The sequence below is a fragment of the Oratosquilla oratoria genome, chromosome 16, assembly GCF_046742065.1.
Source record: "Oratosquilla oratoria isolate Oo_2021 chromosome 16, ASM4674206v1, whole genome shotgun sequence".
In the NCBI taxonomy this organism is placed as follows: domain Eukaryota; kingdom Metazoa; phylum Arthropoda; class Malacostraca; order Stomatopoda; family Squillidae; genus Oratosquilla; species Oratosquilla oratoria.
This window is the reverse complement of record NC_134792.1, coordinates 16094871-16119473: the sequence shown is the minus strand read 5'-3', so window position 1 is coordinate 16119473 and position 24603 is coordinate 16094871. Positions and strand designations below refer to the sequence as shown.

Genomic DNA, 24603 nt, shown 5'->3' with positions numbered 1-24603 from the left:
TGACACCTTCCACTCCACTACCTGCTTACTTATCTCTTCACTTACTAGTATAGCCACCCCTTCTCTCCCTCATCCCTTCTTCACTCCTGAGTACCTCCCAGCTACACTCCCAAACTCACAGTTGCCCTTTCCTTTCATTTTAGTTTCCCTCAAAGCCAGTACATCCATCTTTCTTCTCACAAACATACTGCCTATCTCTTCCCTTTTACTCTCATCTGTACCACATCTATGCACATTAAAAGACCCAAACCTTAGGGTACTGGTTGGAAAGCTCCCAGTCCCTCTTATGCCTTTACTTTTTTTAGGAATATCCCCTTTTGGGGCTACAGGTAGTAGGACTCCTAATCCCATCCCCCCATCCCTTTTTTGTCGCCTTTTACGACTCAAGTGGAAATACTTGGTGGCAGTATTCTTTTTCCCCACCACAGGGTAGACAAAAAAAGGAAATGAATATTCAGAGAAATGGTACAGGACAGTAACAAGGGGTTGGGGGACAGCATAATGGAGGGACAGTCGTAGTAGAAGAGTGTCATCATTTTTCTATGTACAGAGTTTTCCTCTATCACAGACAAAAATGATGTGTGGCTCTGGTCTGTAGGGGCGCCCCATATAAGCCCTAAAGTATCAACTGCATGCTATTTTGCCACAATAACATGCAGCCAATACCCCAGACAGGGCCAATACCCCAGATGGGGCCCAATACCCCAGATGGGGCCCAATACCCCAGACGGGGATCTGAAAAAGATTTGGGAGCAATTATCTCAAACGACTTGTCCTATGGTAAACAAATAAACAAAATTGTCGAAGAATCCTATAACTTGCTATGATCAATAAAAGTGGGATTTACATATTTGGAGGAAGAAATGATAATAAAAATATTAGTCACACTGATAAGGCCTAGACTAGAATATGCAGTGACACTGTGGTCACCCAGTACCAAAAAGAACATAAAGAAAATAGAAAGAATCCAGAGAGCAGCCACAAAAATGGCACCTGTATTTTCAAACTTGTTATATGAAGAGAGACTGGCTAAATTGGATTTACCGACTCTGGAGCAAAGAAGAGAGAGAGGCGACCTACTGACCATCTATAGAATCATGAAGGGCACAGAAATACTCGATAGAGAGGACTTGTTATACTGGGACAAGAGAAACACAAAAGAAAATAAAAAAACATAGTTATAAAAGAGATCTGAAGAAGAACAGTTTTTCACATAGAGTGGTGGGCACTTGGAACAAACTGGACAAACAAATAATGTGTGCAAAAACCATTCATGAATTTAAGAGCAAACTAGACACTGCAAGGTACAAAGGCGGGACACCACGAGTGTAGCTCCCCTTCCCGTAAAATACAACTAGGTAAATATACATATCCAGAAAGCCTTTTTGTGTTTCTTCCCAGAGATCTATGGGAGGGTCTAAGGAGCAATGTACTATGGGCCTATAGGCTTCCAGTCAGTGAAACTCATGACAACTATTATTATTAATGAAACAAGTCTATAGCTCCCCTTCCCTTAAAATACAACTAGGTAAATATACATATCCAGAAAGCGTTTTTGTGTTTCTTCCCAGAGATCTATGGGAGGGCCTAAGGAGCAATGTACTATGGGCCTATAGGCTTCCAGTCAGTGAAACTCATGACAACTATTATTATTAATGAAACAAGTCTCAAATCATAAGAGAATGCTGCATGACTGGTCTATAGGGGGTTAAGTGCATACATTATAAGAAAAGATAAGAAATAAATGAAGAAAAAAATATTTCAAGAGTAGTGAGCACTTAAAAATCTGAAAGAAGAGAAAAGGTGTCAGGGATATAAATGGAACAAAGTGGAAATGGAAGAAAGGATTGCCAAGCAAGTTACAGTGGAATCTGGTGAATCAAGAGGTGCAATGACAATGGTAGGAGGCCATAGAATTGTGAAAAAATCTGATATTCACTCATTCAAATTTATGAGACTAATCATCCCAGTAACAGTATATTAATAACATGACTCACGACCATATTTATTGCAAAAGCAATCAACAATGATATTAAAAATACTAACAAATGCATAATCATAACAATCATGATAACATTGACATAAAATGAAAGAATCTATCAATCACTGGAAACTTACGAGCTGAGTTTAGACCAGTCTTTGGGAACTGCCTTGAGTTGAGCATTCTTCACTTCAATTAGATATTCCAAACCAGATACTGATGTATACACAAATGCTGGGAGCCGAAGAGTCTGTGAAAAAAAATATAGATATTAAAGATCTTGGACTGCAAATGTATGTGTATAAAAGTGAAATATCAAATTGAAACAACTATCAATGTTGAACTCTACTCTATATACCAAGAGCTTTTTCTCCCCAATAAGAAATGTAACCGACTCAAAGAAATGTAGTTGTATTGGAAGATCTTAATGCTAGGGTAGGAAATGAACCAATAAATAGAGTGATTGGGAAGTATGGAGTTCCAGTTAAAAATCATAGTGGAGAGTTAATGGTGAAAATGTGTCTTGAGAGTTGATGATAGCAAATACAGTGTTTAGGAAGAAAGTCAAGCATAAGTACACAAGGGAAAGAGTGGTGGATAGAAGGGTGGTAGATAGAGTATTAATGGACTATATAGTGGTAACCAGGAGTACAGTAGGAAGAGTTTTGGATGTACATGTTCTAAGGGGAGAAAGAGGGGTAATATCAGATAATTTTTTGGAAGTTAAGTTGAGAGTGGAAGATGGTGGAGAAAAAGGGAAAGGGCAGAAGGTAGGGAGGTACTTAGAGTGAACTGCTTAAATGAGGAAGAAAAGAAGGAGTATAAGAAGAAGCTGAGAGAGGAGTGTGAGGGAGTGAAGGATAGAATAGAGCTAGGAGTGGAGGAGGAATGGGGATGGTTCAAGGAGGGAGTCATAAGGTGTGCAAAGATGGTGTGTGGAACAAGTAGGGCGGAAGGAAATAGAAGGAAGAGTAGGGAGTGGTGGGAAAAGGAAGCAAAGAAGGTTGTAGAAGAGGAGAAGCGAACTTTCACAGATTGGTTACAAAATAGGATGAGGGAATCATATGAGAAGTACAAAGAAAAGAAAAGAGAAATAAAGCATAAGATAAAGAAGGCAAAGATGAGAGCAGATGTGAAATGAGGTAAGAGTATAATAGAAAATTCTGAAAGTAATAGAATTTTTTTTGGAAGGAAATTAAAAGAGGAAGAAGAGGCAAATCAAGTAGAGAAGAAAATGTAAAAGGTGCAGATGGAGAGATGATACTGGAAGAGAAGGCAGTGAGAGGAAGGTGGGCAGAGTATTTTAGGGAGCTGCTAAATGTGAAGGAGGATAGGGAGGGATAGGTAGTTGCAGTGGGAAGCACTAAGAAAATGATTGTGATGAGTGAGGAAAATGGAGGAGAAATAAGGAAAGATGAAGTGAAGGCAGCTGTTAAGATGATGAGAGCAGGTAAGGCACCTGGTCTGGATGGATGCCATGCAGAAAGTCTGTAAAATGGAGGCACAGTGATGGTGGACTGGCTGGTGAGGTTATTTAATGTTTGTTTAAAAGAGGATAGAGTGCCAGAGACCTGGAGGAGTACCTGTATAGTTCCACTTTAAAAAGAAAAAGGGGACAAGTGTGAGTGTAGTTATTTCAGAGAGACCAGTTTGTTCAGTGTAATTGAGAAGGCTTATGGGAGGGTCTTGACTGAGAGGATTAGGAGAGGAACAGTGTGGGTTTAGGACAGGTAGAGGTTGTGTAGATCAGATTTTTGTGGTAAGACAGATATGTGAGAAAGCTATGGAAAAAGGTAAGGATATATTTTGGGCTTTTGTGGATCTGGAAAAGGCTTATGACAGGGTAGACAGGAAGGCACTGTGGGAGATTTTCCAGATATACGGGATAGGAGGAAAGCTGTTAAGAGCAGTCAAGAGTTTTTATGAGAGTAGTAGAGACTGTGTTAGGATTAGAAATGGAGAGACTGAGTGGTTTGGGGTAAAAGTGGGACTTCATCAGGGATGTGTTATGTCACCCTGGCTGTTCAATTTATACATGGATGGGGTGGTGCGAGAGGTAAATGCAAGGGTATTGGGTCAGGGATTGGAGGTGGTTAAAGAAAATGGAGAAAAGTGAGAGATAAGCCAGTTGTTTGCTGATGACACTGTGCTTGTAGCAGGATCAGTGGAGGCATTGAGGAAGTTAGTGACAAAGTTTGGGAAGGTGTGCAAAAGAAGGAAGTTGAAGATAAATGTGGGTAAAAGTAAGGTGATGAGATGTACAAGAGGAGAAAGTGGCAGCAGACTGGAAGTGAGTATTAAGGGAGAGAGACTGGAGGAAGTGGATAGTTTTAGATGCTTGGGTGTGAATGTGGTAGGAAAGGGAGGAGTGGGGGTGGGGGTAGAATGTAGATTGAGAGAAGCGAGTATAGGGATTTCGCCCTGTCTTTTCCTTTTCTGCATGTGGGGACAGAGAGGGGGGTCATTGATTTAACGAAGTGACCTTGCTATGGATGTGCTGTGTCTTGTGACACTGATTCTGACCCAGGGCAGTGGACAAGATCCAGGAATGACCCATCATCCAGGAGGTGCCAAGATAAGAGTGAGGGAAGAGGGTAGAGGAATATGTAGGGGATGGAATGGGTGGGAGTTGTTTCTATGCCTTTGTTTTTTGGCTACCTCCTGTGCAAGGGGAAAAATCATTTGGTATATGTATGTATGTACTACAAATCCAGCCCTGCTGTCCTTGTCTGCATCACCTTTGTTAAAACCCAAACCATTTGAATACTTCTATTTGATCACCTCACATTCTTTGTCATTGAAAACTAATTTTTATACTTACCCTTGCAATCTCAGAACGAAGTCCATTAAGTGCATCTTCCACTGCTTTAATCTCTTGCTTTCGTTTTAAAACATCAGGATACATAGAAACATCACAGAATAATGTTGTTTTTTTACCATCCCTGTAAATACAAGCAAGTTATCATTAATTAGAAATTCTTGCAAGATTTTTTTTCATTGACTACTCTGAAAGAAAAATGTTTTACAATGAGACTTTATGAGCTTTTCATGAAAGTGTGTCAGGAAAAGTTGAGAGTGGAGGTGAATCATTAATTACGGGAGTCAAGTAACTGTCTGGGCGAAATGGAAAGCAATATTATGAGACACAGGTTTCTGGGTATGGATGCAAGGAAAAGGTTGTATAGAGTAACTATACCCATGGCATTATATGGAAGAGACTTGGAATTTCTGGAAGGTGGGAAGTAAGCATCTGAATGTGATGTATTTACCTATTTACCTAGTTGCATTTTACGGGATGAGAGCTATGCTCGTAGTGACCTGTTTTCATACCTCTCCGCATCCAGTTTATTCTTAAAATCGTGTACAGTTTTGGCACTCACTGTTTCTCCATTTAGTTTGTTCCAGACATCAACCACTCTATGTGGAAGCTATTCTTTTTCAGGTCTCTTCTGTAACTATCCTTCTTTAGCTTCTTTTCATGTCCTCTTGTTTCTCTTCTGTCCCACTTTTAATATGTCATCTCTATCGAGAATTTCCATCCCTTTCATAATTCTGTAAATGGTCAACAAATCACCTCTTTCTCTTCTCTGTTCCAGTGTCGATAGATGTAATTTATCCAACCTTTGTTCGTATGTCAAATTTGATAGTGTAGGTGCCATTTTTGTCACTGCTCTTTGGATTCTTTCTAATTTTCTTATGTTTTTTTTTTTGTGCTAGGTGCCCATAGTGTTGCAGCATACTCTTGTTTAGGTCTTATTAGTGTAACCACTATTTTCTTTATCAATTCTTCATCCATGTAGTCGAAGGCCACTTTCATTGATCTTAAGGATGTACATGTGCTAAGGGGAGAGGGTGGGGGAATATCAGAATTATTATTATTATTATTATTATTTTTTTTTTTTTTTTTTTTTTTTTGTGGAAGGTAAGTTAAGAGTGGAGGATAGATGGAGAAAGAGGAAAAGGACAAAAGGTAGGGAGGTGCTTAGAGTATACTCTTTAAATGAAAAGGAAAAGGAGGAGTACAAGAAGAAGCTGAGGGAGGAGTGGGAGGGAGTGAAGGATAGAGTAGAGCTAGGAGTGGAGGAGGAATGGGAATGGTTCAAGGAGGGAGTCACAAAATGTGCAAAGATGGTGGGTGGAACAAGAAGGACAGGAGGAAATAGAAGGATGGGTAGTGAATGGTGGGATGAGGAAATGAAGAAGATTGTAGAAGAGAAGAAGCGAGCTTTCACAGATTGGTTACAAAATAGGACGAGGGAGTCATATGAGAGGTACAAAGAAAAGAAAAGAGAAGTAAAGCAAAAGGTAAAGGAGGCAAAGAGGAGAGCAGATGTGAAATGGGGTAAGAGTATGACAGAAAATTTTGAAAGTAATAAAAAGATGTTTTGGAAAGAAATTAAGAGAGGAAGAGGAGGCGAATCAAGTAGAGAAGAAAAGGTAAAAGGTGCAGATGGAGAGATGATAATGGAAGAGAAGGCAGTAAGGGGAAGATGGGAAGAATATTTTAGGGAGTTGCTAAATGTGAAGGAGGATAGGGAGGGAAAGATAGTTGCGGTGGGAAATGCTAAGAAAATGAGAGTGATGAGTGAGGAAAATGGAGGAGAAATAAGGAGGGATGAAGTGAAGGCAGTTGTTAAGATGATGAAAGCAGGTAAGGCACCTGGTTTGGATGGATGCCATGCAGAATGTCTAAAAAAAAAGGAGGTACAGTGATGGTGGTATGGCTGGTGAGGTTATTTAATGTTTGCTGGAGAGAGGGTAGAGTGCTGGAGGACTGGAGGAGTGCCTGTATAGTTCCACTTTATAAGGGAAAAGGGGACATGTGTTAATGTAGTAGTTTCATAGGGATTAGCTTGTTAAGTGTAGTTGGGAAGGCTTATGGGAGGATCTTGATTGAGAGGATTAGGAGAGGAACAGAGGGAGTAATTGGTGAGGAACAGTGTGAATTTAGGACGGGTAGAGGTTGTGTAGATCAGATTTTTGTGGTAAGACAGATACGTAAGAAAGCTATAGGAAAGGGGAAGGATGTTTTTTCGGCTTTTATGGATCTGGAAAAGGCTTAAGATAGGGTAAAAAGAAAGGCACTGTGGGAGGTTTTGCGGATATATGGGATAGGAGGAAAGCTTCTAGGAGCTGTCAAGAGTTTTTATGAGAGTAGTAGAGCTTGTGTCAGGATTAGAAATGGAGAGAGTGAGTGGTTTGAGGTAAAGGTGGGACTTCATCAGGGATGCATTATGTCGCCCTGGCTGTTAAACTTGTACTTGGATGGGGTAGTGCGAGAGGTAAATGCAAGGGTAGTGGGTCAGGGATTGGAGATAGTTAAAGAAAATGGAGAAAAGTGGGAGGTGAGCCAACTGTTGTTTGCGGACAACACTGCACTTGTGGCAGGATTGGAGGAGGGATTAAGGAAGTTGGTGACAGAGTTTGGGAGAGTGTGTGATAGAAGAAAGCTGAAGTTAAATGTGGGTAAAAGTAAGGTGATGAGATGTTCAAGGGGTGAAAGTGGCAGTAGACTGGAAGTGAGCATTAAAGGAGAGCAACTGGAGGAAGTGGGTACTTTTAGGTACATGGTGCAAATGTGGAAGGAAAAGGTGGAGTGAAGGTGGAGGTAGAATGTAGATTGAGAGAAGTGAGTAAATGCCTTGGTGGATTAAAAAATGTAATGAGGAATAGACATTTGGAAAAGGATGCTAAGAGGAGATTGTATGAAGGAGTGATTGTGCCAACAGCACTGTATGGGGCAGAAACATGGAACATGAGAGAAGAAGAGAGAAGGAGTTTGAATGTGTTTGAGAAGTATGATGGGGGTTACTAGGCTAGATAGAGTGAGAAATGAGGAGAGGAGGAGAGCAGGGATGGAAAGGGAGTTGGGAGATAGGGTTAATGAAAGAGTATTAGGATGGTTTGGACACATGGAAAGAATGAGTGAAGAAAGACTAGTAAAAGAGGTATGGAAGGCAGATGTGGAGGGAGTGAAGATGAGGGGACGTCCTAGGATGAGGTGGATGGATGGGGTGAAGGGGGCTTTGGGGAATAGGTGAATGTCTGTTGAGGAAGGACGGGAGAGGACAGAAGATAGGGGTAAATGGAGAATGGTTGTATATGGATGATGTTGTGATGCATGAGGTGGAATGGGCGGGGGATGGGGGGTGAGGTAGTATGTGTTATATGTGAGCAAAATTTGATACAGCCCAAAGGGATTTCTCCCCGTCTTCTCCTTTTATGCATGGGGGGACGGAGAGGGGGGTTCGCCGATTTAATGAAGCGGCCTTGCTGTGGATGTGCTGTGTCTTGCGACACTGCTTCTGACCCAGGGCAGTGGACAAGGTGCAGGGATGACCCGTCATCCAGGAGGTGCTAAGATAAGAGGAAAGGTGGAGGGGTGTGGAGTGTATTGAGGGATGTAATGGGTGGGAATGATTTAATGCCTTTCCCTTTTTGGCTACCTCCCTTGTAAGGGGAAAAAAGCATTGCTATATGTATTTCTTTCTTTGTTACCTTTATTTCTTTCATTTTAGGGGATCTTTCTTATCCATCTTCCCTAGATTGTGAGCTCCCAAATGTAAAAACAGACCTGAAATGTCTGATCATAACTTCTGCCATTTCGGTGTCATCTATATATTATCTCCACGCAGTTTTACTGTTTTATGTTTATCCTTTAGTTTGTCATTTATATATCTGTAAGAGTTTAGGTTGATCCTTACATTTGTGTATCTTTTTCATAATTCCTTTTTTCTTTCCTGCGTATATTCACATATTCATTCCTAAGTTTTATATATGTTTACCATTTGGATTTTTTTTTTTTCTTTCTTTTTTCCAGGCTTTGTCTCTTCTGTCTTTAGCTTCACTGCATCTTTTGTTATACCAACACTTTATATAAATCTCTTTTTGTTTCTTCTTCTTTGGTACATATTTATCAATTCCTTCCTTGTTCTTGTCTTTGAATATGTTCCAATTGACTTCCATCTTTGTTTCCTCTTTGGAGAATTTATCCCAGTTTGTGTTTTGGAAAAATTTTCTTACATACATATACCAAGGCTTTTTCCCCCTTACAAGGGAGGTAGTTTTGCAAAATCCGTTTTGTTGTACATTAATCTTCCTTCTCTATATTTATCATTCCTACCTACATTGTTTTGTTTTTTAATTCAAACTCTACTAGTATATGGTCACTCTTTCCAATTGGTGTTTTATACTCCATTTTGTTCACAATATCTGGTTCACAAGTTAACATCAAGTCTAGCTTTGACGGTTCCTCATTGTTTCTATATCTAGTATTTTCCTTAACCCATTGTGTTAAGGTGTATTCAATGGTCATATCTAGAAGAATGTTGTTCCAAAGTTCTTCTCCCCCTTTTAGTATCATTTCTTCCCAGATTATATCCTTTGCATTAAAATCACCCATGATTACTATGTTACCACCCTCTTTCAGTAACTTGTTTAGCACATTCATTGTGTCTTCCAGTAATTTAGAATGATCACTATTAAACTAAGCCTGTGTTTTTGGTGGTACATACACTGCTACAAATTTTCTGCTTTTCATCTATTTGTTTACAATTTTGATCATAATCAATTGTACGTTGCCTTTGCCTTCCTTAATCTTTGTCACATTTAGACCCTTTTTGGTCAATATCATGACACCTCCTCCCTGCTTGTCTGTTCTATTTTTCGCCCAGTGGTTGTATGGACTTTGTCCCACTATACTTGTTGAGAGAGGACCTTTCAGTTTTGTCTTCACAATTCCCATGATGTCAGGTTTCTCTATTTCTAGATAGTCATTTAGTTCATTAATTCCAGAGATCATGCCATCATTATTTGTGTATGCCACTTTTAGTTTCATATTTTCTTCTCTTTTTTGGTTTAAGTTTCCATTCTTTGATGTACCATTTTTTCAGTCTCAAGTCCAGCACTATACAAAAAAACTCGTTTTTTCCGTCTCTGTTCTTTTCTACTTTCTATCATTAGCTTCAATTGTGTTTGAACTGGTGTGTGAGAAGCATGGTAGGTGCACACAAGAATGGATACAGTCAGAAATGTAGAGGTAAGGCAGAGAATGGGGATGGGGAGGGAGCTGGCAAATAAAGTAACTTCATTTAACTGTTGCCTCAAAGAAACTTTGGATAGTAGTATTGAGGGGGTCTTAATGCTAGAGTAGGTGATAAGACAACAGATGGAGCAGTAGGAAAGTATGGGGTTGCAAGAAGGAACTATAATGGACCCAATGACTGGTCTTAACATATACATCAAATGACGAAGAAAACAGAAGAATCATTTAACCTCTTCAATACAAGTCACATATTTATATGCACATTAGCTGCCTGATGTATGATCATGCATCACAATACATGCTTTATAAAGTATAATGTTACAGCTGTTACACTCTTTCTCTTTCACCCAGAATGTTTATAGCCACAGAAAACACAATCAAGCCTGTTCACAGAATAAGTAGGTCCCTCAGCTACTACAAAATAAATATAATCAGGACCCTGATGCTGGCATCCTCATATATTCGCCTACATAGGCATCATTATATTCTAGGGGTTAAATCAATAACAACCAATAACCAAATAAACATTAGATTACTGGAAGTTTTGCAGACCAGATTATTATAGTGACTTACTTGGCACTAACAGGGTCGAGGTTGTCCATGAATGGTGCAACATTAGCTAATCCAGAGAGGATACTTTCAATCAATTCCACCAAGCTTTTTGTCTTGATGCAATCCTCCAGGTTCCCTCCCACCTTGGACAGCTCATAATGGATTTGACTTAAAGTTTTGGTGGTCAACCAAAAGTCATATGTGCTGCACTGTAACATTTATAAATAAATATTAGCATACAATACCAACAGAACCAAGTTTCTTAAACATATACTTCAAAACAATTATGGACATATAATCCTCAGTTCTTACAGGGGTTTAATTCCTAAATTGTGTAAAAAACAAATTTCCCAATGTAGCTGGTGTAACTCTTGGGGAAAACCAACAACAAAAGTTTATTCTTTAATAAATGGATACATACATACAAAACCAAAGACCTTTTTCCCTTATAAGGGGATTGGTCAAGTCAAAGCATAAACACACCCTCCACCCTTCCTACACCCACCCAAAACTCACTTACTACTCCTTCCATCTTAGCCCCTTGTGGAAAATGGGAAAGATGACAAATGGGTGAATAAGTAATATGGAGAAATAATTTTTGTTGTTTCATGTGTCAGTGAATGGAAAACCTGCAAACCAGCATCAACTGGCAACAGTCCTTGAGCTGTCCCATAGACCTCCCTGGGAAGTAAAAAAAATTGGACTACTGTTTTTGTTATGCTGATGTGGGACTTTTTTTTTGTCACTAGCTGACAGTAGTAGGAAGGGGAGAGCAGTCATTGGTAGTCAGCTCTCCATTTATTTGAAATACAGTTAAAGTTGTGAGAGAGAGACCCTGGGTCCAGTTTAGAGACTGATTGTTAGCCCCTCAGGGATGTACCTCCTGGAGGTGAGGGGGTTGATGGGCTTTTAAAATGGGTAGTTCCACTAACAATCATGTAAGACCAACACAAGCAAAGTGCCTAATATTGGTCCTTGTTAGGAAGATTGTCCTCACTCCTCCTCCTCCTCCTTTCCTCATCTCTTCTAAAGGCTATCCCACAACTTTTGACCCAGGAGGCTCCCAAGGGGCTCATGGGCCCAGCTGCATGACTCGACCCAAGCTTCCTTGAGGCCCACAGGTGGGACAAAGCCTCCTTGAGGAACTCACATGTAGTACCAGCATCAATCCCAACAATGGATCAACCAGAGCCTTGCCTGACCATGTGATGATGAACATTGAACTCTTTGAGGAACTTATGTGTAGTACCAGCCCCCATATCCTCTGTCTTCATGAGTCAGTGCTGTAAGAATGTTTTGCATCTGACTTCCCATGCATCACCCTTTGACTTTGTGCCAGTTGGGAGCATGGATCATGAACTGCCCCTGTATATAAAGACTGGCCAACTGCCAAAGATTTGGATTGCCTAGGAGCATCACAGTGTGAGCCTGGCTTGCTGTTTTGTTGCTTTCTCACCTCCTCTCCCCTCCCCTGCAAGCAGATCACCTTGAGACACTACTTGAAACACACAAGCTGTCACCTCCCTTGCCCTCTCGTCTTACCCCCTCCCCCTTTTCTCGCCCTTAGAGCAAGCCATATAACAGTGGTGCTCAAATTCATTGCTAAATAAACCAACTCTTTTTCCATTAGAATTTGCCTTCAACCAACCTAACATTTGGCTGCCCAACATGGGGCAAGACTACCAGCCTAACAGTCATAATAGAGAGAAATTGTGTAATGATGCAACAGGTATGTGCAATATCTACTGCAACAAGTACCGTGCAAAAAGTAAAGAATGTGAGAGAAAGAGGGGGGGGGGGGTTTGAGTGCTGCCAAGCAACTGTCTTCAAATATTAATCTATATACCAAGAGATTCTTCCACCTTTATAAGGGAGGTAGCTAACTCAAAGGCACACACCCACTCCCACCCATTCCACTCAATCTATCACCCACCCTTGTTTCCCTCTCACCTTAGCTCCTCTTGGATAGAGGGTCATCCCTATCTTCTACCCAATGCTCGAGTCAGAAGCAATGAAGAAAGACACAGTACATCCACAGCAAGGTTACTTCACTTACACAGCAACACTCCCTCTCCATCCTCTCATGCAGAAATTAGAGAAGACAGGGAGAAATCCTTTCCTGCTGCATCAGAATATCATCTACACACAACCACTTTCCATTCCCCCAATCCCCCACCCTCTCCTTTCCCTGTTTGACAGACATAGAAAATTGGGAGGACGAGGAGAAAATCCCTTCAGACTGCATCAAAGTATCATCCCTACAGAAATGAGAGAAGATGGGGAGAAAATCCCTTTAAACTACATCAAAGTATCATCCTTACACAAACATTCTCCACTCACTCATATCCCCTGCCTTCTCCCTTATTCATCAAACATTCCCCTCTTACTCAAAGCCCCGTTCACCCCATCCATCCACCCCATCCTCGATTGTCCTCTCAAGTTCACAACATCAACTTCTACCTTTCACACCTTTTTTACTTTTCTTTCTTCACTTATTCTTCCCCTGTGTCCAAACCATCCCAATAATCCTTCATCAGCCCTATCTGCCAGTTGCCTTTCCACACCAGTTCTCACCTTCTTATTTCTCACTCTATCCAACTTTGTAGACCCTACTTCTCAGATACTTCATCTCAAATGCATTTAAACTTCTTTCTGCATCTCTTAAATTCCAAATCATCACCCAATACGGTGTCATATGCACAATCACCCTTTCATATAATCTCCTCTTTGCATCCATTCCCAGATGCCTATTTTCATGACAATTTTTAATCCCCTAGGGCATTTACCCCATCTGGGGTATTGGCTGCTTGTTATTGTGGCAAAGTAGCATGCACTTGATACTTTAGGGTCTATATGGGGCACCCCTACGGACCAGAGCCACACATCATTTTGTCTATGATAGAGGAAAACTCTGTTCATAGAGAAATGATGACACTTTTATACTATGACTGTCCCTCCGTTATGCTGTCCCCCCAACCCCTTGCTGCTGTCCTGTACCATTTCTCTGAGTATTCATTTTCTGCTGTGGGGGAATTCCCTGTGGTGGGGGAAAAGAATACTGCCACCAAGTATTTCCACTTGGATCGTAGGAAGCGAGAAGAAAGGGACGGGGAGTGAGACTAGGCATCCTTCTCCTTGTAGCCCCACAGGGGACATTCCTACACGAAAAAGTAAAGGCATAAGAGGGTCTGGGAGTTTTCCGACCACCATCCTAAGGTTTGGGTCTTTTAACCCCTTCCATTAGGTACCGCATACGTAGGTGGCATGAGGAGCAAGTGGATACGCGAAGCTGCCATATCGGCATCTTGATTATATTTATTGTAGTTGCCCCTGTGTAATGACATACTCTCTAAACTGTCTTCATCACATTTTCTATGATTATCAAAATTCACGGGTGAAAGAGAGAACGATCGATATAAGCGGTGACTATATTTTATGATGCGAATATTATTACGACACATCATACGTCTGGCAGCTAATGCTGCTCGCGAGATTTTGAACCGTACTGAAGAGATTAATGTGTGTGGATGTGTTACAGATGAGAGTAAAAGGGAAGAGATAGGTAGTATGTTTGTGAGAAGAAAGATGGATGTGTTGGCTTTGAGTGAAACTAAGTTGAAAGGGAAGGGTGAGTGTAAGTATGGGAGTGTAAGTGGGAGGTTATCAGGAATGAAGAGAGGGCGAGGGAGGGAAGGGCTGGCTATTCTAGTAAGTGAAGAGTTAGGTAAATGTGTATTGAAGTGGAAGGAGGTTTCCTCAAGGATAATGTGGATGAAGGTGAAACTGGGAAAGGAGACGTGGGTCTTTGTAAGTGCATATGGGCCTGGCAGTGAGAAGAGTGTAGAAGAAAGGGAGGCCTTTTCGATAGATTTAAATAAGTGCATAGAGGATTTAGGGAGAAATGTCAATGTAATAGTACTGGGAGACCTTAATGCTAGGGTAGGAAATGGTCCAATTGATGGAGTGGTTGGGAAATGTGGAGTTCCAGGAAAGAATTGTAGTGGAGAGTTGATGGTGGAAATGTGTCTAGAGAGTTGATGATAGCAAATACAGTGTTTCGGAAGAAAGTCAAGCATAAGTACACATGGGAGAGGGTGGTGGAGGGAAGGGTGGTAGATAGAGCATTGATGGATTATGTAGTGGTAAATAGGATTATGATAGGAAGAGTTAAGGATGTACATGTGCTAAGGGGAGAGGGTGGGGGAATATCAGATCATTTTTTGGAAGGTAAGTTGAGAGTGAAGGATAGATGGAGAAAGAGGAAAGGGACAAAAGGTAGGGAGGTGCTTAGAGTGAACTCTTTAAATGAAAAGGAAAAGGAGAAGGAGTACGGAAAGAAGCTGAAGGAGGAGTGGGAGGGAGTGAAGGATGAGTAGAGCTAGGTGTGGAGGAGGAATGGGGATGGTACAAGGAGGGAGTCATAAAGTGTGCAAGGATGGTGTGTGGAACAAGAAGGACAGGAGGAAATAGAAGGAAGGGTAGTGAATGGTGGGATGAGGAAACAAAGAAGGTTGTAGAAGAGAAGAAGCGAGCTTTCACAGATTGGTTACAAAATAGGACGAGGGAGTCATATGAGAGGCACAAAGAAAAAAAAAGAGAAGTAAAGCAAAAGGTAAAGGAGGCAAACAGGAGAGCAGATGTGAAGTGGGGTAAGAGTATGACAGAAAATTTCTAAAGTAATAAAAAGATGTTTTGGAAAGAAATTAAGAGAGGAAGAGGCGGCGAATCAAGTAGAGAAGAAAAGGTAAAAGGTGCAGATGGAGAGATGATAATGGAGGAGAAGGCAGTAAGGGGAAGATGGGCAGAATAATTTAGGGAGTTGCTAAATATGAAGGAGGATAGGGAGGGAAAGAGAGTTTCAGTGGGAAATGCTAAGAAAATGACCGTGATGAGGGAGGAAAATGGAGGAGAAATAAGGAAGGATGAGGTGAAGGCAGTTGTTAAGATGATGAAAGCAGGTAAGGCACCTGGTCTGGATGGATGCCATACAGAATGTCTAAAAAAAGGAGGTACAGTGATGGTGGACTGGCTGGTGAGGTTATTCAATGTTTACTGGAGAGAGGGTAGAGTGTTGGAGGACTGGAGGAGTGCCTGTATAGTTCCACTTCACAAGGGAAAAGGGGACAAGTGTGAATGTAGTAGTTTCAGAGGGATTAGCTTGTTGAGTGTAGTTGGGAAGGCTTATGGGAGGATCTTGATTGAGAGGATTAGGAGAGGAACAGAGGGAGTAATTGGTGAGGAACAGTGTGGATTTAGGACAGGTAGAGGTTGTGTAGATCAGATTTTTGTGGTAAGACAAATATGTGAGAAAGCTATAGGAAAGGGGAAGGATGTTTTTTGGGCTTTTATGGATCTGGAAAAGGCTTACAATAGGGTAGACAGAAAGGCACTGTGGGAGGTTATGCAGATATATGGGATAGGAGGAAAGCTTCTAGGAGCTGTCAAGAGTTTTTATGAAAGTAGTAGAGCTTGTGTCAGGATTAGAAATGGAGAGAGTGAGTGGTTCGAGGTAAAGGTGGGACTTCGTCAAGGATGCATTATGTCGCCCTGGCTGTTCAAGCTATACATGGATGGGGTAGTGCAAGAGGTAAATGCAAGGGTAGTGGGTCAGGGATTGGAGATGGTCAAAGAAAATGGAGAGAAGTGGGAGGTGAGCCAGTTGTTGTTTGCTGATGACACTGCGCTTGTGGCAGGATCGGAGGAGGGACTGAGGAAGTTGGTGACAGAGTTTGGGAGAGTATGTGATAGAAGAAAGCTAAAGATAAATGTGGGTAAAAGTAAGGTGATGAGATGTACAATGAGTGAAAGTGGCAGTAGACTGGAAGTGAGCATTAAGGGAGAGCGACTGGAGGAAGTGGATAGTTTTAGATACTTGGGTACAATGTGGCAGGAAAAGGTGGAGTGAAGGTGGAGGTAGAATGTAGATTGAGAGAAGCGAGTAAATGCCTTGGTGGATTAAAAAGTGTAATGAGGAATAGACATTTGGGAACAGATGCTAAGAGGAGACTTTATGAAGGAGTGATTGTGCCAACAGCACAGTATGGGGCAGAAACATGGAACATATGAGAGGAAGAGAGAAGGAGTTTGAATATGTTTGAGATGAGGTGTCTGAGAAGTATGATGGGGGTTACTAGGCTAGATAGAGTGAGAAATGAGAAGGTGAGGAGAAGAATGGGGGTGGAAAGGGAGTTGGGAGATAGGGTTGATGAAAGAGTATTAGGATGGTTTGGACACATGGAAAGAATGAGTGAAGAAAGACTAGTGAAAGAGGTATGGAAGGCCGGTAAGGGAGTTAGTGAACATGAGGGGACGTCCTAGGATGAGATGGATGGATGGGGTGAAGGGGGCTTTGGGGAAGAGGGGAATGTCTGTTGAGGAAGGACAGGAGAGGACAGAAGACAGGGGTGAATGGAGAATGGTTGTATATGGATGATGTTGTGATGCATGAGGTGGAATGGGCGGAGGGATGGGGGGTGAGGTAGTATGTGTGAGCAAAATTTGACACAGCCCAGAGGGATTTCTCCCTGTCTTCTCCTTTTATGCATGGGAGGATGGAGAGGGGGGTTCGCCGATTTAATGAAGCGGCCTTGCTGTGGATGTGCTGTGTCTTGCGACACTGCTTCTGACCCAGGGCAGTGGACAAGGTGCAGGGATGACCCGTCATCCAGGAGGTGCTAAGATAAGAGGAAAGTTGGAGAGGTGTGGAATGGGTGGGAATGATTTAATGCCTTTTCCTTTTTGGCTACCTCCCTTGTATGGGGGAAAAAGCCTTGGTATATGTATGTATGTATGTATGCATGCATTTACTTGCTTCTCTCAATCTAGTTTACCTCCAACCTCACTCATTTTCTGCCACATGCAACCCCAAATACTAAAAACTGTACACTTCTTCCAGCCTCTCTCCTTTAAAACCTACTTAAAACTTTGCCACCCTCTTCCCTTGTATATCTCATCACTTTACTTCTGTTCACATTTACCTTAAACTTCCTCCTATAGCATACCTTCCCAAAACAGCCTTAATTCCTCCTCTGACCCTGCCACAAGCATGGTGTCATACACAAACAAGTGGCTCACCTTTCACTTCTCTCCATTATCTTTAACCATTTCCAATACCCTGTCCATTACCTTCTCATTTACCTCCTGTTTCATCCTATCCATGTACAAATTGAACAGTCATGGTGACATGACAAAGGCCTGACACAGCCCTACCTTTACCTTAAATTACTCACTTTCTCAATTTCCAATTCTAAAACAGGCTTATCTATTACATACCAAGGGTTTTTTTCCTCCTTATAAGGAAGGTAGCCAAGTCAAAAGCATGCACCCACACCTATTCCACTCCCATCAACCACCCTAGTTACCCTCTTATCTTAGCTCCTTATGGATCTACTATACTTATAAAACCTCTTGACTGACCTTAACAAATATACCTTAAACCCATATATCTGCAATACTTCCCACAGTGTCTTTCTGTCTATCCTGTCATAAACCTTTTCCAAATCCATAAAGGCCCAGAAAACATCTTTACCCATTTCCAAATTTCCTCACATATCTGTCTTACTACAAAAAACTGATCCATGCAACTCCTACCTTTCCTAAACCCACTGTTCCTCACTAATTAATCCCTCTGTTCCTCTCCTAATCCTCTCAATTAAAACCCTCCCATAAGCCTTCCCAACTACACTAAAACAAACTGATCCCTCTAAAACTAATACTCTCACATTTGTTCTCTTTTCCTTTATAAACTGAAACTATACAGGCCTCTGCCACTCCACCCTCCTTAGACACATTAAACAACCTCACTGACCAGTCCACTATTATTGTACCTCCTTTCTTCAGACAATATGCATCACACCCATCCAACCCAGGAGCCTTACCAGCTTTCATTATTTTCAAAGCTCCTTGTACTTCATCTTTTCTTATATCTCTTCCATTTTCCTCTACTATCACCATTATTTTCTTAGTACTTCCCACTGCCACAATCAATCAATCCCTATCTTCTTCCACATTCCACAGCTCTCTAATACTCTAACTATCTTCCCCTTACTGCTTCCACTTCCATTAGCATCTTTCCATCTGCACCTTTTACCTTTTCCTTTCTGCCTGACTTACCTCCCCTTCCTCTCCTAACTTCCTTCCAACACATCTTTTTATTATTTTCAAAGTTTTCTGTCATACTCCTTCCCTGTTTTACATCTGCTCTCCTCTTACCCTCCTTTATCTTATGTTTTGCTTCTCTTCTTTTTTCTTTGTACCTCTCATTTGTTTCCCACATCCTACTTTGCAACCAATCCCTGAATGCTTGTTTCTTTTCTTCTACTACCATCTTCATTTCTTTATCCCACCAATCCCTACCATTCCTTCTATTTCCTCCCATCCTTCTCATTCCACATACCATCATTGCACACCTTGTCACTTACTCCTTGAAACACTTCAAATCCTCTTCCACTTCTACTTCTACTCTATCCTTCACTATCTCCCACAATTGTCTAGGCTTTTCCTGGTACTTCTACTCTTTTTCTTCTCATTTAAACATTTTACTTTGTGCATCCCTGCCTCAGGTGCTGACTGCATGTTACTGTTGGGTCAAAACTGTTCAGTGGCATGCAACTGATATTTTAGGGTCTATATGGGGCACACCTATGGACCAGACCCACACATCATTTTGTCTGTGATAGAGGAAATCTCTATTCATGGAGAAATGATGATACTTTATCATACTGTGACTGTCCCTACATTATGCTGTCCCTCCAACTCTTAATACTTAATACTGTCCTGTATCACTTCTCTACCCGTCTGGGGTATTGGCTGCTTGTTATTGTGGCAAAGTAGCATGCAGTCGATACTTTAGGGTCTATATGGGGCGCCCCTACGGACCAGAGCCACACATCATTTTGTCTATGATAGAAGAAATTCTGTTCATAGAGAAATGATGACACTTTTATACTACGACTGTCCCTCCGTTATGCTGTCCCCCAACCCCTTGTTGCTGTCCTGTACCATTTCTCTTTCTGATTGGGGGAATTCCCTGTGGTGGGGGAAAAGAATACTGCCACCAAGTTTTCCCACTTGGATCGTAAGAGGCGAGAAGAAAGGGACGGGGAGAGGGACTAGGCATCCTTCTCCCTGTAGCCCCACGGGGCAATTTCCTAAAACAAAAAGAAAAGGCATAAGGGGTGCTGGCGGGCCTCGGGCCAGCACCCTAAGGTTTGGGTCTTTTAATGTGCGTGGATGTGGTACAGATGAGAGTAAAAGGGAAGAGATAGGTAGTATGTTTGTGAGAAGAAAGTTGGATGTGTTGGCTTTGAGTGAAACTAAGTTGAAAGGGAAGGGTGAGTGTATGTTTGGGAGTGTAAGTGGGAGGTTATCAGGAGTGAAGAGAGGGCGAGGGAGGGAAAGGGTGGCTATTCTAGTAAGTGAGGAGATAGGTAAAGGGGTAGTGGAGTGGAAGGAGGTTTCCTCAAGGATAATGTGGATGAAGGTGAAACTGGGAAAGGAGATGTGGGTCTTTGTAAGTGCATATGGGCCGGGCAGTGAGAAGAGCATGGAAGAAAGGGAGGCCTTTTGGATAGATTTAAATGAGTGCATAGAGGGTTTAGGAAGAAATGTCAATGTAATAGTACTGGGAGACCTTAATGCTAGAGTGGGAAATGGTCCAATCGATGGAGTGGTTGGGAAGTGTGGAGTTCCAGGAAAGAATCGTAGTGGAGAGTTGATGGTGGAAATGTGTCTAGAAAGAGAGTTGATGATAGCAAATACAGTGTTTCGGAAGAAAGTCAAGCATAAGTACACATGGGAGAGGGTGGTGGAGGGAAGGGTGGTAGATAGAGCGCTAATGGATTATGTAGTGGTAAATAGGATTATGATAGGAAGAGTTAAGGATGTACATGTGCTAAGGGGAGAGGGTGGGGGAATATCAGATCATTTTTTGGTGGAAGGTAAGTTGAGAGTGGAGGATAGATGGAGAAGGAGGAAAGGGACAAAAGGTAGGGAGGTTCTTAGAGTGAACTCCTTGAATGAAAAGGAAAAGGAGAAGGAGTACGAAAAGAAGCTGAAGGAGGAGTGGGAGGGAGTAAAGGACAGAGCAGAGATGGGTGTGGAGGAGGAATGGGGATGGTTCAAGGAGGGAGTCTTAAAGTGTGCAAGGATGGTGTGTGGAACAAGAAGGACAGGGGGAAATAGAAGAAAGGGTAGTGAATGGTGGGATGAGGAAACGAAGAAGGTTGTAGAAGAGAAGAAGCGAGCATTCACAGATTGGTTACAAAAGAGGACAGGGGAGTCATATGAGACGTACAAAGAAAAGAAAAGAGAAGTAAAGCAAAAGGTAAAGGAGGCAAAGAGGAGAGCAGATGTGAAATGGGGTAGGAGTATGACAGAAAATTTTGAAAGTAATAAAAAGATGTTTTGGAAAGAAATTAAGAGAGGAAGAGGAGGCGAATCAAGTAGGGAAGAAAAGGTAAAAGGTACAGATGGAGAGTTGATAATGGAAGAGATGGCAGTGAGGGGAAGATGGGCAGAATATTTTAGGGAGTTGCTGAATGTGAAGGAGGATAGGGAAGGAAAGATAGCTGCAGTGGGAAATACGAAGAAAATGAGAGTGATGAGTGAGGAGAATGGAGGAGAAATAATGAAGGATGAGGTGAAGGCAGTTGTAAAGATGATGAAAGCAGGTAAGGCACCTGGTCTGGATGGATGTCATGCAGAATGTCTGAAAAAGGGAGGTTCAGTGATGGTGGACAGGTAGGTGAGATTATTTAATGTTTGCTGGAGAGAGGGTAGAGTACCAGAGGACTGGAGTAGTGCCTGTATAGTTCCTCTTTACAAGGGAAAAGGGGACAAGTGTGAATGTAGTAGTGTAGGGAAGGCTTATGGGAGAATCTTAATTGAGAGGATTAGGAGAGGAACAGAAGGAGTAATTGGTGAGGAACAGTGTGGATTTAGGATGGGTAGAGGTTGTGTAGATCAGATCTTTGTGGTAAGACAGATATGTGAGAAAGCTATAGGAAAGGGGAAGGATGTTTTTTGGGCTTTTATGGATCTGGAAAAGGCTTATGATAGGGTAGACAGAAAGGCACTGTGGGAGGTTATGCAGATTTATGGGATAGGAGGAAAGCTTTTGGGAGCTGTCAAGAGTTTTTATGTGAGTAGTAGAGCATGTGTTAGGATTGGAAATGGAGAGAGTGAGTGGTTTGAAGTAAAGGTGGGACTTCGTCAAGGATGTGTTATGTCGCCCTGGCTGTTCAACTTATACATGGATGGGGTGGTGCGAGAGGTGAATGCAAGGGTGGTGAGTCAGGGATTGGAGATGGTTAAAGAAAATGGAGAAAAGTGGGAGGTGAGCCAGCTGTTCTTTGCGGACGACACTGCGCTTGTGGCAGGGTCAGAGGAGGGATTGAGGAAGCTGGTGGCAGAGTTTGGGAGAGTATGTGATAGAAGAAAGCTAAAGATAAATGTGGGTAAAAGTAAGGTGATGAGATGTACAAGGGTTGAAAGTGGCAGTAGACTGGAAGTGAACATTAAGGGAGAGCGACTGGAGGAAGTGGATAGTTTTAGATACTTGGGTGCAAGTGTAGCAGGAAAAGGTGGAGTGAAGGTGGAGGTAGAATGTAGATTGAGAGAAGCGAGTAAATGCCTTGGTGGTTTAAAGAGTGTAATGAGAAATAGACATTTGGGAATGGATGCGAAGAGGAGACTGTATGAAGGAGTGATTGTGCCAACAGCACTGTATGGGGCAGAAACGTGGAACATAAGAGAAGAAGAGAGAAGGAGTTTGAATGTGTTTGAGATGAGGTGTCTGAGAAGTATGGTGGGGGTTACTAGGCTAGATAGAGGTGAGGAGGAGAACAGGGGTGAAAAAGGATTTGGGAGAGAGGGTTGATGAAAGAATATTAGGATGGTTTGGACACATGGAAAGAATGAGTGAAGAAAGACTAGTAAAAGAGGTATGGAAGGCAGATGTGGAGGGAGTGAACATGAGGGGACGTCCTAGGATGAGATGGATGGATGGGGTGAAGGGGGCTTTGGGGAAGAGGGGAATGTCTGTTGAGGAAGGAAGGGAGAGGACGGAAGACAGAGGTGAGTGGAGAATGGTTGTATATGGATGATGTTGTGACTGCATGAGGAGGAATGGGCGGGAGGGTGGGGGGTGGGGTAGTATGTGTGAGTAAATTTTGACGCAGCCCGAAGGGATTTCTCCCCGTCCTCTCCTTATATCCAAAGGGGGACAGAGAGGGGGGGTCGCCGATTAAATGAAGCGGCCTTGCTGTGGATGTACTGTGTCTTGCGACACTGCTTCTGACCCAGGGCGGTGGGCAGGGTGCAGGGTGCAGGGATGACCCGTCATCCAGGAGGTGCTCAGATGAGAGGAAGGGTGGGAGGGGTGTGGAGTGTATTTAGGGATGAAATGGGTGGGAGTGTTTTTATGCCTTTCCCTTTTTGGCTACCTCCCTTGGAAGGGGGAAAAAGCCTTGGTATATGTATGTATCACTTCTCTGAATATTCATTTCCTTTTTTCTTTCTTTTTTTTCCAAACCCTGTGGTAGGGGAGAAGAATAATGCAACAGTGTTCTTACTTGAGTTGTAAAAGCGACATAAAATGGGATGAGGATAGAACTAATCATCCTACTCTCTGTACCCCCAAAGGTACATTATGCTGTCCCCCAACTCTTAATATTTAATACTGTCCTGTATCACTTCTCTGAATATGCATTTTTTTTTTCTTTTGCTGAACCCTGTGGTAGGGGAGAATAAAAGTGACAAAAAATGGGGAAAGAATAGGACTAGGCATCCTAATCTCTGTACCCCCAAAAGGGAAAAAAAAAAGAGAGAGAGAGGAGGAGGAGGGTCTGGGAATTTTTCAACCAAAACCCTAAGGTTTGGGTCTTTTAATGTGTGCGGATGTGGTAGAGATGAGAGTAAAAAGGAAGAGATAAGCAGTATGTTTGTGAGAAGATAGATGTGTTGGCATTGAGTGAAACTTTGAGAGAGAGGGCCAAGTTTGAGTTTGGAAATGTAGTTGGAAGGATGTCAGAAGTGAAGAGGATGAGGAAGAGAAGGAGTGGCTATATTAGTAAGTGAAGAGATATGTAAAAATGTGGTGGAGTGGAAGGAAGTTTCTTCAAGGTTAATGTGGATGAAGGTGAAACTGGGAAGGGAGATATTGGTTATTGTAAATTCATAGGGGTCTGGTAGTGAAAAGAGTGTACAGGAAAGGGAGGCATTTTGGGTAAATCTAAATGAGTGCATAGAGAGTTTAGGGAGAAATGTCAATGTAGTGGTGTTTGGATACCTTCGTACTAGGGTAGGAAATGAACCAATAAAGTGTGGTTGGGAAGTGTGGAGTTCCAAGAAAAAAACATAGTGGAGAGGTAATGGTGATGTGTCTAGAGAGTTGATGATAGTAAATACAGTGTTTAAGAAGAAAGTGAAGCATAAATACACATAGAAGAGGGTGATGGATGGAAGGGTGGCAGATAGGGTTTTAATGGACTATATAGTGGTAACCAATAGAAGAATAGGAAGAGTTGAGGATGTATATGTTCTAAGGGGAGAGAGTGGGGGGATATCAGATCATTTTTTGGTGGAAAGTAAGTTGAGAGTGGAGGATAGATGGAGAAAGAGGAAAAGGACAGAAGGTAGAGGTGCTGAGAGTAAACTGCTTAATAGAGAAAGAAAAGAAGTACAAAAAGAAGCTGAAAGAGGAGTGGGAGGGAGTGAAGGATAGAGTAGAACTAGGGGTAGAGGAATGGGGATGGTTCAAGGAGGGAGTCACAAGGTGTGCAAAGATGGTGTGTGGAACAAGGAGGATGGGAGGAAATAGAAAGAAGGGTAGTGAGTGGCAGGATGATGAAACAAAGAAGGTTGTAGAAGAAATGAGCATTCAGGTTGGTTACAAAATAGGACAAGAGAATCATATGAGAGGTACAAAGAGAAGTAAAGCAGATGATAAAGGAGGCAAAATGGAAAGCAGATGTGAAATGGAGTAGTAGTATGACAAAAAATTTGGAAAGTAATAAAAAATGTTTTG

At 42.0% G+C, this 24603-nt stretch overlaps 1 protein-coding gene across 4 annotated transcripts in view; it reads right to left on the bottom strand.

Moving 5' to 3' along the window:
* The window catches only part of LOC143033848 (DNA mismatch repair protein Msh3-like), a 133167-nt gene that overhangs the window by 41712 nt on the left and 66852 nt on the right, over positions 1 to 24603 (bottom strand). For all 4 annotated transcript variants that reach the window (XM_076199400.1, XM_076199401.1, XM_076199403.1 and 1 more), the window contains exons 12-14: positions 10599 to 10786; positions 4803 to 4923; positions 2119 to 2231 (exon numbers count right to left, since the gene is read on the bottom strand). In XM_076199400.1, the coding sequence (XP_076055515.1) occupies positions 2119 to 2231; positions 4803 to 4923; positions 10599 to 10786 (422 nt within the window). The remainder of the gene's footprint in view (positions 1 to 2118; positions 2232 to 4802; positions 4924 to 10598; positions 10787 to 24603) is intronic.